This window comes from Ascaphus truei, chromosome 4 (assembly GCF_040206685.1).
Source record: "Ascaphus truei isolate aAscTru1 chromosome 4, aAscTru1.hap1, whole genome shotgun sequence".
Taxonomy (NCBI): Eukaryota; Metazoa; Chordata; class Amphibia; order Anura; family Ascaphidae; genus Ascaphus; species Ascaphus truei.
Genome location: NC_134486.1, coordinates 308,479,348 through 308,493,971, shown reverse-complemented (window position 1 = coordinate 308,493,971; position 14,624 = coordinate 308,479,348). Strand labels below are relative to the sequence as shown.

The 14,624-nt window shown below is 41.7% G+C and overlaps 1 protein-coding gene across 10 annotated transcripts in view; it reads right to left on the bottom strand.

Annotated features, from left to right (window-relative positions):
* Positions 1 to 14,624, bottom strand: part of NHSL1 (NHS like 1) — a 258,599-nt gene that overhangs the window by 110,551 nt on the left and 133,424 nt on the right. The window contains exon 1 of one of the 10 annotated variants that reach the window (XM_075597816.1): positions 2 to 330. The exons of the other annotated variants lie outside the window; for them this stretch is intronic. Coding sequence (XP_075453931.1) covers positions 2 to 17 — 16 coding nt within the window. The 5' untranslated portion in view covers positions 18 to 330. Of the gene's footprint in view, position 1; positions 331 to 14,624 lie in introns of those variants that run through there. 10 annotated transcript variants of the gene reach the window in all.

Below are 14,624 nucleotides of genomic sequence, written 5' to 3'. Positions count from 1 at the left end.
CCTTTCAGACAAAACATTGCACGTCTGTTCCATGAAGAGCTGGCAAAGCGTTGAGATTTCCAAGTGTATAGAGCTGTGCTAGGTACAGCTGTTTCCTAGCCCCCCTTCATTCACCATGCGCACAACACACACACACACACACACACACACACACACACACACAAAACCATGGCACCAGTCCAGCTCGTGCAGAGAAAGGAAGCTGCCATCCAATAATATGTTATCCGAGCCAGCCCTCCTCTCCAGCTGACTCCCCTCCATTCCAAAAATAATAGCCAAGGAGCGAGGGAGAGAAAAATCCCCCTGTCCCTCTATGGCCAGTCCCAGCAAAAGCCCGTATTCAATTGTTCTATCTTATCTGTCAGCATTTTCCCCCTGCTGTGTGCACAGGGCTTAGGGATGTCAATTGGGCATTGGCAGGAATGGCAAATCGCTCTTAATCCAACTCAACTGTTTGTTGTGAAACACTAACGCAGCTCTTTGTGGATCACGCTTTTTGTGGTCTTGTTCTGGAATGTGAGGCTGGCTTTCTAGTCCCCCAGCACATTGCCGGCATGTTGCCTTTGTCTAAGGCTTTCATGAGGGCTGGTGTTCAAAAGTTTGCAGAAGAAGGGGCCGTCAAGTATGCCCTACCTGTCATCAACATGCATTACACAAAACACGCATTGCTCTGCATGTTACCGGGGCATGTTGCCCAGTACTCTGCATACTGTAAATTCCTCTTTATGCAGATGCACATTGTACATACATCGTTTGATTAAGTCTTTGCAGCATAGCCCATGCACAAGAGATAATTTAAATACAATCACAGCAGTAAAGTATAAAAAGTGGCTATGCAAAGTTTACTGGTTTCAAAACGGAGGCAAACAAATGCAGCAGATTTATCAAAGCGCAAGATCCCACTGGCCTTTGTCGGTGATAAATCTGCTGCAATGTTTTTGCTCCCGTTTTGCCTCAGTATTACAGGAGACCGACACATAGCCCACACATTTCCACAGAGCTTCTTGAATGGCCTGTAAGGTGACTTATCAAATAGCACTGCAAGTATTCTGGATCCAGGCTCACTCGTGGCAGGTGAGAAGATCCATGTAGCTTACTGTAATTCGTCCCCTTTTTAAAGCACACAAAATCCGTCTATATTCTTCAACTTTATTGAGGGGAGTCAACAGAAATATAAAAGTTCTTGTATGTGGATAGTGATAGCAAATTTCTCTTGTCAGGAGAATAACCTTATGAGAGGAAGATGTTCTGCTATGGGCAAGTGCTTCAATGAGGGGAAGGTGAAAAGTATTTCCTTTCTGAGGGAGCAGTGGAAGATGTGTCTTAGGCTACATCCATAGAGGGCGGAGTCGCGCTGAGCCGTGTGGACGCTCAGCGATGAGCCCCCTCATCCTCAATGAGGATGTCTTTAGAGGGGGCTCCCGCGAGCGTCCGCAGGCGTGCTTCAGCCGACAGCAGAACTGTTTCCAAGCGCGCCGTCGACTGGAAACCTCCAATCACAGCGAAGTAGCGTCAACATCACGGCAGAATTGTTCAAGACTGTAGACTGGGTAGAAAAAGGAATTTAAAAAAATCAACGGCAAATGCTTGAGTAACCAACGATTTACAGGTGACATTATTTTTGTCAGAAGTTCAAAAGACTTCCAGCAATAAATTTGAGAACTCGTCAAAGCAAGAAGGTGGGCCCATGTATGAATCACAGCAAGTCCAAAGTGATGTTCAACAAACGTGCGCAAATGTGTCAACTCTGCAAAGATGGAAATAAATGGATCTAGAAGTCGAAGACTATGTCTACCTTGGCCGGCAAGTAACAATGGATGGGAACCTTTTGAATGCAATCGCCAGGAGAATGAAGATGGGATGGAGCACATTTGGAAGAAATACAAATCTTTTAAGGCAACTTTCCACTGTGCCTCAAAAGGAAGGTGTTTCACCAGTGTATTCTGCTCATGCTCATGTATGGATGGATGTGAACCTTGCACCCTAAATGTGAAGAGAATTCAGAAGCTTCAGACAACTTAAAGAAGTATGAAGAGATGTATGCTGGGTATTACCTGGAGACAGGGAAAAGAATGAAAGGGTTTGAAACCAAAAAGTCTGAAATCACCACAAAGGTGATGGAATTAAAATGGCAGTGGGTCAGACATATCGCAAGAAGAAATTACCATTATGGGACAAAGATGGTACTCGAGTGGATTCCAAGGGAAATTAAAAGACGACGACCAAAAGAAAGATCAGAGGATGAAATCAGAAAATGTGTTGGAGCAACATGGAAGAGAGAGACTGGAAGACCATTAGGGAGTCCTTCATCTAGCAGGGGATTGACAAAGGCTGAAAATGATAAATATAAATATATATATATTTTTACCTTGCAAACCTTATATATTTTGTACGGGTAGACTGTTTCTTATCCTTACCTTTACCAGCTTGGTTATTTACAACACTCTGAAAAGCTTTCAATGTCAAAGAAATATAGAGGCAAAATAACGCGTGGGGTCTTTTAAAAAGATATTTCAAGAATTGCTTTATAAATCTGTTTCCTACATCGTTGGAATGACAGCATTCCTTCTTCAGTGAGGTACAGGCCTCGAGCTAAAAAGAATGTTCTGCATTTCATGGCGTTTGCCTCTGCGCGGTGTAAAGTTTTAAGGCCTAAAATCAGAAAAGCAGTTAGAGAGATCTTAACTCTGTCACTACCAGAGGGACATTGGGAATGGAGAAATCCTTTTCAGAATTAGTCAGTGGCTCCCAGAGATTTGCTGCCTTAATCAGGCTTAAACACGTTACGAGTTTATTTATTTTTTTACCTGGATCGATGTGAGGAAACTTTCGACGGTGGGGAGGGGTAATCGCAATGTTCTCAGATACTTGGACCCAGAGGATGCAGCACCATCAGAATTTTAATTATTTTGAAAAAAAAATGGCCACCAGAGACAGCCTCGTCCAGTGGGCGATAGAAAACTGCTACGTCCTCAGAAGATCACGCTGTGGTTTTCTAGCTGTGATCTATCGGCCATGTTTGTGGTCTGGCAAAAAAGAATTATATATAATTATTGCCTCATCACGGAGGGATCCTGGAACTGGGAACATCAGTCAAGCTCACAAAACCCCCATATCTATGCAGGATATAACAATTGCCATTTGGTGGGGAAGGATTGCTGCTTTAGGCATAATTTAGGAGTATCAAAAAAGCCCATTAGTGTGATAGCCTACAGTACATTCACTGGACAATGGAATGGTTAATCATAGCACTGTTATTAGTTCAGATTGGTCTCAAGTAAGATTATACGATAAGGCTTAAGGTACATGGTTAGCATGTCAAGAGGTATGCACTGGACAAAGAGCTGCTGTGTGAGAGCACCTCTGCTACCAGGCACAAGTCCAACTTCCTGTGGCAAAAGGGAGTTACTCTAAAAGAGATTGTTTTTTTTACAAATAGAACATGAATAAAACAAATGACGGAGATGTTATAATTGTAGGACGTAGACCTTGCATTTACCAGCAATAGGCCATTAATGACTATTATAAGTGACTGGCAGGTAACAATGAATGACAACCAACACTTAATGAGTAGAGCCTATAGGTGATCCGACACTATGTTCAATACGCACTGAGCACCTGTTGTGGCCACTTGCACATAATAGTGAAACTCCTGTCCCTCCATCTCTATCCCCAGAAGAGAAACACTTCATGAAACATCCCATTTATTGCAGTGTCTTTATCTTGTGTTCCTGGCTGGTGTCACACATTTGAGATTGTGTCATGTAAACGTACCCCGCATAGTTCCCCCTTCTTTTAACCACTATTTAAAATGACTGCAGTTTACTGTTAAAGAGGCAGCGCCCCCTTTTTTTATTAGAATGATGATTACTGGGGGGGGGTGAAGCAGGATTTCTGAGATTTTTGTTTAAAAAGGGCATGTTGGATTGCTAAAAACATAAGAAGTGATCATACTGGATCAGACCAAATGTTCCACAGTGGAAAGTATTGGAAGTGTCTGGGTTAATGTAGTATAGAGCATCACTGACTTGCTTCCCCCTGTTAGTATATGGACTGCCTCTCCATGAATACATCACCGGTTTCACTACTAACTCCCTTTGACGTGAATGTAGGTTAACACCAGAAAGGGTCCGATAACCACACGGGCTCCTTAGAACAACAATGAATCTCTATTCTTTTCCTTTCTTAATCCCAACATAAGCATTTCAAGCAAAAGGGAGGCGTGTTACTGTACAAAATATTACATAGTGCAAAAAGAATAAATAGAGAACGTATTCACAAATGCACAAAATACTAGGAGCGTGTGGAAAACACTAAAATCAACCAACTAAGCTCACTACCACTGACACTTGTGGTAGCAAATAGCATTAATAGCTTGCAAAGAGGACTACATTTTTTCAACACTGGCGTTATCATCAAGCGTCCGCACCCTTCGGTTGAGGTACGCGACTGGCGTTCCCGCGGCGGCGGTGCTGGAGACGGCGTGCGGCTTCTTGCAGAGGTCAGAGAGTTGCGTCCGGCTGTGGAGTAAAGCTTCCTTGTGCCTAGAAGGGAGGGGGCTGCTTCCAGAGGCTCTGTGACCTGGGTCTTCCAAGACGGTAAGCTTGATCGATATCACACTGTTGTACGTGCGATACTTACCATTTTATGAAAAATGGAGTATGCAATATTTCCCTATGAGAGTCGTGCGCGCTTTGTGTTTTTGTTTTCATCACCAGAACTGGTACCGAAAGATGTGGTGCCCCAAAATTGAAAGGGAAACTGATGTTCTCAAGCCCAGCTTCCGCCGCGTACGGACGTCAGACAGAGGCAGGCCTGCGGGAAGCAGCTGGAAGAGCCGGGGCCCGGAGGCAACCAGAGGCCAGGCAGCCGGACACACAAGTTGGGTCCAACCGCTGGCCGGCCAGGCCCCCCAGCAGCCACCGGGCCTGGGATACTTGTGCCTGCTCTCCCCCCCCCCCTATCGGCAGCCTTGAATGTATTTCTAATAAATGCTGCTGTCTAGGATACTACAACATGGCAGATACACTCAGAGATTACGTTTTAGCTTCAAACTGATATTATACACATAATTGGCTCTAAAAAAGAAAAAAGGCCCATTTAGATGGTCCAAAAATATATTTTCAATTCATTCATTTTTCTAGAAGAAATTAATTGTGCTTTTCTTCTAGAAGAAAGTTTGTGAGGATTCTTAATTAAGTAAGGCCACCTTTTGTGAAGCAAAATAAATATATCTTAATATAGAAAAGCAACTGTTAAAAATGGTAAATAAAGTGATGTACGGTATGCCCGCGTGAACTTTTACTTCATTATTAGTTTGTTTTTTTCTTAAAAACAGTTACCAAAAGTTCACATTGTGTTTAATATCCCCAAAGTACAGTATTTAGAAAAGCTTTTTTTCACAGCAGTTAAAAGGTAAAATATTCAAAAACAGGAAGACACCATTGTGGACAGATTGAAATCTTGTAACCAGATTCATAACAAAATCTTTTAAAAGCTGGAAAACAAAAAAACAAAGCTTTAGAAAAAAAAAAAAAAGTTAATAAAACTTTCCAGAGGAATGAGAAGAGTCAGTGTGTCCAAGGGCTGGGATTGTAGCCACTTCCTGCTGACTCTGCAGTCTTTCATGCATCACCTGCTACATGGCCACAGGGTTAAGACAAAGACACTGGTGCTCCAACAGAGACAGACAGACAGACTAGACGTGTCTGACTTCCGAGAAGCAAGAATACGTGCCGAATATTGTGCTGAAACCCACACAATCTACTTAAAGGGGAAATCCCTCATTACGGATAACACCCCCCCCCACCCCTCAAAAACTATAACGGTCTTCCTTAAACAAGTGTACCCATGTCCAAAGCAAATATTTGGCAGGTACTGTTTGGGAAACAAAAAATGGGGACATTTCCCTTTTGCGGGAAGGCATTTTACGTTATTAGTTTTGTAATATCACCTGCAGAAAAAAATGCTGCTCGAAGGCCAAAACGTCACCGATTAGAAAGCGATTAGTATTATTACATAATGATGATATGTTGGCAAGACACGGTAGAAATAAAAAATAAAAAAAAAAACATCAAATGTTCCCACTGTCTTCACATATAGCAGAAATGACCAAATACAGCTCATTTAGCGGCTGGGGGGATGGTGACATGCTTACAGTGTTTATATTTCTATGATGTACATGTGCGTGCACGTGTTTAGTTTATAGGTACATATAGGAGTTCAGATCTTTTTTTCCCCCCTGTAATTATTAGAAAATATTCCACATAAATCATGCAAACACCTGCTTACCGACGTCTGTCATCAGACTCTAACACAGCCAGAGAAGCCTAGAAACAGCTGGGGAAATGGCCCGATCTTTCAGGTGATTTAAAGGCTTTGGTGGTCTTGGTAACCCCATTAACACAGGAAGGTACGGTAATATACTCCATGAAAATAATTGCAAGCATATGTTATAGTCAGTTGAAAATGCGCCATGGTGCTCAAACATATAATGGAAAATTAGGCGACCTAAAGTGATAGCATTTATAGATATCAAGTCTCTCCTATGCCAGAACGCTGTTAATTTCAAAACATAAGTATGCACTAAATAACAATGACACTAAAAAAAAAAAAATCTGTATGGTGGGATCCACAACAAGGAAATACTGTAAGTGCACAAGAGCAACACACTTGGATATGTAGTGCCCCTGCTTAAGTACACACTGCATCACTGTAATATATAAAGTGAGGGAATGTTTAAAACGGGTTTGCAAACAATTTTCCTTGGACTTTGTGTCACTTTTATAGATCTGATGGCCGCTTAGGAAGAAACGCTCCTTTCTTAACCCTGTCATAATTAGGAGGAGTGATAGTGGAGTAATTTGGGTGGAACAGGATCACATGGCAAAAAAAGTTCTTAGCTGCGAAATGGGCTGGAGATTGCACTGAACACATTCTACACCAAACTGCAGAAACAAACTACTTCCTATCTGGGAGCCTTTGGAGCCCGTCTGATGAAGGATCACTGGGACCCGAAACGTTACCATTTTGGGGGCATTGATCAGGAGTTCAGCGTCTATGGGCTGAAGTCTGTCGGACTTTCGGCTATGGGAGATAAGTGTGACTCCTTTTCCTTTGTTTAATTGTGGATGTATATTTATTGTGTCTGTATATTTACTTTTACCAATGATTATCTGGAACACATTATTTTGCTTTCCTCTAAGATTGGGAACAAATACGTTGGCATGAGAAATCCTTATTGCTTTATTCTGTTAGCGCTCTGTGAGCTTTAAACCAGGGAAGTTACCTGAAATGCAGCAGGTAACTATTAGTCACTACAGATAAAATATTGAATAACTGGCTAATACAGAGCTTAAAAACAGGTCAAGAATGTCCCAGCAGGACACAAACAAACATGGATTTACGTGTCCATTGTCCCCAAGAAACAAGCCCATACATAGACAGAAGCAGGCGTTCCTGACAATCATATTAGACAAAGCCAGCACTATGTTACATGGGGGCTTACTTATTTATTTGTGATAGTGCTGACCGGGGCACTGAAGTCAATGGGAGTTTCTGTCCGACAGTGTCCCGCCCAGAACTATTGCAGTTTAAAGAATAATCCTTCAATGCTTTTGTAGACAGATGTGATGCCACATAGACCCAGTATTATGTTTGATGAGGGACAGAGATAGTTGCATGCGGTCTTTCTGATAGCGCTGTAATTGCACATGTTTCAGAACCACTTTTAGAAAATAACCAATGATATACTGATGGCCTCAGGGATTGGATTTATAGAAATAAATGTTAACTGCTGAAATAAAACCAATAACATTTTATCAGACGGATTTCAACTTAAGAAACCCACCACTACATTAGAGATAGTGTTGCAAAGGAAGACCCAGCCATGCTATATCACAGGTAACAAGCACTATATTAGAACCTTGTGTAAGTCTCAGTGCTACCTAAGGTAGATACATTAGAACATCAGACAGGGAATCATTGCAACTCTAATTATTTGAAATGTTTGACCAAGAGACAAACAAATACATTTCAAGCAAGTCCTATGATACAATACAAAAAACACACAACACCATCAGCAATGATGGTATGAGAGGGAGTTACAGTAAGGCTACGGCCCGCTGGCAGCGCGTGCAGCCGAGTCCCCCGGTCTGCAGTGAGCTTCAGGGGGAAAGACAGGGGGGGGGGGGAGGGGGCGTGACGGGGGCGCGGCCGTGACATCACTCGGCAGGTTCGCCCTCATTGGATGAACCGCCGGGAGGCGTGTCTGTCGCGACTCCTGATCTCAATTTTCTTGAGAGCAGGAGTTTGACGGCGCAGCGCGGCGCCCCCCCCCCCCCTCGCAGCGGGCCCGGCTCCATTGTGGGGCGGCTATTGTCCCTGCAGCGTCCGCCACAGCGGGCGCTGCAGTAGCCAGCGGGGACCTGGCCTAAGAAGCATGATTACATGCCCAAAGAGGAGCCCTTGTGGGATCATAAAACTTGCCTTTTTCTTGTAATATTATATATCTAGTGTTACATTAGATAGATATAATTATATTAGACAACTACATTTAATATACTGTGTTGATATAGAGAAAAAACATAGTATCGGCATACCCCGCATTAAGGTACGCAATGGGACCGGAGCATGTATGTAAAGCGAAAATGTACTTAAAGTGAAGCACTACCTTTTTCCCACTTATCGATGCATGTACTGTACTGTAATCATCATATACGTGCATAACTGATGTAAATAACGCATGTGTAACAGGCTCTATAGTCTCCCCGCTTGCGCATATCTTAGGTACTGTACAGGTAGGGAGCCGGTGTTGCTGTTCAGGACGTGCTGACAGGCGCATGCGCGAGCTGCTGTTTGTTATTGAGCACTATGTCCTTACTCGCGAGTGTACTTAAAGTGAGTGTCCTTAAAGCGGGGTATGCCTGTATACTGTATATATCCAGCACTCTGATAAAAGACAATGGGCTAACATGCTGAGCGGGGGGGGGGGAAATAAAATAAAACAGTCATCACCATCCTGCAGGGATTCTCTTAATCCTTCCCTCAGGGACAGGGGGTGTCAGGTGCACTAATTCAGGGAGAGTACATAAGTGGGCCTGTGTGTGCTGAATTCCAGCAGAGTAACAGAGGTTAAAGCTGGGAGTCATTTGATGTGAGAAGGCCAATTTGAAAGCATAGCACTGTGCAAACTACCTGGGATCCGGACAAAGAAAGAGGAAGCAGATCAATATGTTGCTTATTCCCACTCAGATATTCGTGGTTTCAAGTAACAAAAAATAGGAAAGGCCCCGGCACCCAACAGAAATAATACGTAGTTACAAATGCACTGAGTCGCGCCGATAAGGATCTTATTGTAAGATTCACTGTAGAGGATCAGAAAGAGATATACATTTCATACATTTTAAAACAATTTAATTCAGGTCATTGTCTAGTTTGGGGGATTAAGAAAGTCAAGCGTTTCCTCTACCTATAACTCACCTAGTCAGAGAACCACTGGGGAGACAAGGGTGGGATAGGGGTGCCAGGTTCTGCTCAAACCACAGGAGAGAGTCGCCAGCGGAAATCTAGCCCCTTCCAAGCTCCTGCATATTATGCTTACAAACCAATTTAAACAAATATTTTAAAATAATGTAAAGGCCTATATGAATGGCAGAAGAACACTGTCTCTTGTGTTGAGATTAATTGGGGTCTCTTTATGCCACTAAACATAGATAACAGATATCACAATGACGATGGATTGAGAGGACTATTTGATGGCAAGTGATCAGTGACCGGTCTCATTTTCTTTGCTAGTGACAAATCAACTTAAGTTTACTAAGTGGTGCTAACAGACACCTTCTGGCGCTGGAAGATACCCAACCTGAATGGGTCTGCTGGCACAGGAAAGTGGCTTATGGAATAGCACCCCTTAGTAATTGTGGGCCATTGCCTTTCCTAAATCTCAGGTGAGGGAACAGAAAGAGAATTCTTTTAAAAGGTGAATTTTTCATTTATACCATGTTAGAACATACAAGAATAAGTCATAAAAAGTAACAAAAGTAACAAAAATAGGAGTAAAAATTTTACTTTAGTGTGCCTAAATGATATTACAAGAAAGCGCAAGGATGACACAGCTCCCGTCTACGGGCATGTAACCATGCCTCTGGTATCCCCCCTCACACCCCCAGATATAAATCAGAGAAACCGGTTTGGTGAGCATGTATAATGTTCTCACAGGCTGTTCTCAGTCTGCACTCCCGAGAAACAACACAGAAGAGGAGCAAAACTAAGTGAATTCATCTTAACCTCTTTGCTGCCAAAAGGAACGTGCAACATTTTTGTTTCCAACTTTGTCACATGCCCTTATATTAAACCGGGTTTTGGCTTACATACCGATAACCAGACTGTTGCATGGGGAGTGGCGCTGCATGAGCAGAAGCCCGAACAAGTGAACACACAAATTAGCATAGAGGGCTAGTGCAATAAAGTGGCATAGTGCAGATTTGGCGCTATCGCAAGGAAAATTCCATTTAAGTCAATGAGACTATAAGTGCGCCAGTGACGAAGTAGAGCAATCGCACTTTATTGAATAAGCACCCAAGATGTCATACTGCCTACAGAACCAGGTTCTGTTTCCATGTAAGTTCTACTCTGAATATTCAATCCCAATGAACAGAGAACTATTGTGTTCTTTGTTTGCTGGTGGAGCCTACTTTATGTGGCAAAATTAAACCAACAGTGCTATTTTCATAGGTTAAAAATCATATGTTTTAAATAAAAAAAATAAACAGGCCGGTATAATCTTGAAAAGTTATCCTGAAGTTTAATGAGCTTGTACTGTACCGTCCTTATCTCTCCCTCAGCCCGCCTCTTATTTCTAGCTGGGTATAGAACATTCATAGTGTAAATAAAGCAGAATATCTTCTGAGTGAGGTGCACAGCAAACGATTCACATCATCCTTCCCTCCCCGGTGTGATTGAATCATTGGAACATCTCCAGCTATTCAAACATTATTTCTCAGCACCTGCACTTCTAAAGGCATCAATCACATAGTATGAACACAACATAGCAATGAAATTAATTCAATTTGGCCCCATGTGGGACTGCAAGTCCTTCTCCCATTGCAGCAAAAACTGCTAGTTATTTATGGAAATATTCCAGAGAGGATCATAAATCAGACCCCAAGTATGTAACAATCTCCTCCACTTTAGCTGTTACTATGACTTTGCACAGAGCACAGAGGCAGGGCAGGAACTGCAATAGATGAAACAGCTATCTGCTAAAATACCAAAAAGGGAGGGGGGGTGTTAGGCAGTGGGTTTGCAGCTTTAACATTAATCCAATCATAGTAGTTCAGCACTGATGTTATTTTGCTAATAGATAAAACTCTTGGTGACATTCACAACACCCCCTCCATTGTTAGTGCATACAAAAAGCTTCCTTAGCCATGATCATCCTACACAAAATATATTCATTCAGACAATGTTAAAGCACGCAAGGTGACACATAGGTATGTTGATTTTTTTTTGCCTATCCAACAAAAATATTTATTAAATGGTAGGAAATTTGATTTGCCGTATCAATAATGACAAACCTTCTCTTTAAGACTACAGGACTGCACAGCAACACTTATTAGACTCACTGGAAGAAAATAGGTTACTAAAGGTGCAATGCCTCTCTTTTTCATATTAAAACCTGCCTCCTAATTCACCTTGCATAGTGAATTTAACCTAATTACAAAAAAATAGCCCTTAAATTGAAGGTAAGTTTTTAGTTGCCATTACCTTGACTGTTGTGTTTATGGACCACACAATGCAGAATCCCTGGTGCTCTGATGACATACCTGGTCCATTACGCACATGCAGAAGTCCATGCTCTTACAAGTACTAGTGTTCAATACCAAACTTTTGGTGCAATCAATAGTGGGGTCTCCTGGAATGCTCCATGACATCACAGGGGAGCAGCACCAACCAATCAGATGCAAAGAACCTTACAAGTCCTGTTGACCAGGTACAACAAATACCCTTTGTGCGTAGCTCCTCCTCTCCTCTTTCACTTAGCAGCCCCCGCCTTTGATTTGGTCATATACTACGCTATACAAGTTCAGGAGTTAATGTGTTTGCTATTGCAGCTGTAAAAGTCTAGCAGACAGGACACACAAGCTTACGCCATAATACAGCATATTACAAGGACCTAGAATCCAGGCAATGTGTTTTATTGTTGTAGGCTTTTGATTGAAATGGTTTACTCTCTTGCTTTTTACTTCCTTGTCCTGATAATATCTCCATTGTTTGTTAGTGGGCATGTAGGGATCGTTTACACTGTTTATGATGGCTGAATTCAGCAATACCACAAAAAAACTCTAATTGAACCAGTAACTTTCCCTGATATTTAGATCAACAGTTTTTTCCCCTTTAAATGTATCTGACATGTTCTGTGCTTGCACATGATTGCATCTCACTAGCAATAGGGGTTGCCATGCCTGTGTTTTCTTAATTTGTTAATTGCAGTGGTCATCTTACATTTCCATTGTGGACATTTTTCTAGAATAATATCTCAAGAATTGTCAGTGGGTTCCTGTCACGAAGGACAGCAGGTGGATACCAAGCAAGGCCATTTAAACTTTAGCATGTATTGTTATTATAATGTATTTATTTATAAAGCACCAACATATCCCGCAGCGCTGTACAAAGTGGGAACAGAAGCTATATACACAGAATAACATATAGATTAAGAACAAATGATTGCAAATCTATTAAAAGAAGTACTGGAGCCAATTGCGAGAGAATACAATCTAAAGTTATCACAAAAGGTGTACTTCAAATGTTTAAAGCTTTTAAAATATATTTAGCTTGACTTAAACCATTTTTTTACAATTATCCAGAAAGAAAATAATTTTCTGGCTTGTAATGTGACACTGGTCAACTTTTTTAAAAGGCATCTTTAATAAAAAAAAATGGTAACAAAAAAATTGGTAAAAATTATTAGTGAGATCTGACCCTGATAAGAGGCCACAGTCTTAGCCTGAAACACTGGCCCTGCTTATAAAGAAGTCTTTGTGGTGCATGCAGTTAAATGTGTGTGTGTGTCCCTTATCATTTGTTTACTTCCACTAAGGCAAGGTGTGGCCAACTCCAGTCCTCAAGGGCTACCAACAGGTCAGGTTTTAAGGCTATCCCTGCTTCAGCACAGGTGGCTCAGTCACTGAGCCACTGATTGAGCCACCTGTGCTGAAGCAGGGATAGCCTTAAAACCTGACCTGTTGGTGGCCCTCAAGTTGGCCACTCCTGCACTAAAGTCACAATCTAGCAGTAATGGCATGAGGATCAGTTGCAGCTATATTTTGCACTGCTGGCGGACGGTGGCACTGAGTATTACACTAAAAAAGCCCTTACAGACTAAGATGCTAATTGGATGACCCCTCAGGTATATGAAGCACATTTTTAATAGGTCATTATCCTGCATTCGGCTTCCAGCAAAACACCATTTTCACAGCACTGCTTGTACAAAGTTGTGAAGACTTCAAACACATTAGAACACTACAAAGTTGCACTGCGATTAATGGATGGACAAGTTTGTGTGTAAAATAGATTATCTCTTGTTACCGCCGGCAATATTCAATTAAATGAAGCATTTTTCAGGAGAGCTGAACCAGAGCCGTATTTAATCGCCTTTTTTGATGTTTGATTAGTTAATGCCGAATATTCTTTAGTACAAAGGCATGAGTCTGCATCAAAGCAAGAGGTAAAGTCAACATGTGTGATGCTGTAACTATATACACTGCTATGAAGTTTAAAGCACAAATGAACTTAAACCAGACAGTGTGATGTTTACAAATGTCTTCAAAAACCACTGAGCGATTTATACTGAACACAGGCTTGGTAACAGTGAATCTGGGTAGGATGGGTTCAATGGCTTTAGGTTTTTCTTTTCTGTAGTGCGACAAAAGCGAAAGGCTGTGAATTGCGGCCTAATTTGCTGGCCATTAACCAATTGTGTGGTAGAGGAGCTCCGGAAAACATTGCAAAGCATTGTACTGCCGCCACTCGCAGGATTAAGCACCAGGCACACTTGTTATTGTACATAGGATCTGCCATAAAGTGAGAGCGCTCGGGCATGAACCACCTCCTTTTCCATGAGTGCCGTTTCTAATACATTTTCTGCAGGCAGTACTGCCTTTCATGGAAACGTCCTGAGCTTGTGAAAATAAGAACATGTATTCTACAAAGATGTAAACTGATGCTATATTAAAATGCCGTAACTATCTGCAATATAGGTCTAGATACCTATCTCCTGGCACTGCACCCACAATGTGTAACAAGTGCTACAGGCGGCCTGTTTTTTAATGATAAAGTGAAACATGTATAATAAAATGAATTGTTATGATTGTTTACCAATAAACAATATTAAGGATATTCTCAATAAGAGAGTCAATCTATTATAGCTTTACTATGAAAGAAGCCAAATAAGCAAATAAGACAGGAATTGCATTGGCTATGTAGGACAACCGGCAGTGCAGTATTCATCTTATCCCCATCTGCCTATACTGTACAATTCGACAATATATTTCTATTATTTGGAAAAGTATTCTACTACAGAGCAGAGTAACAAGCTTGGCAGAGAATGGGGTAATGAAAATGCT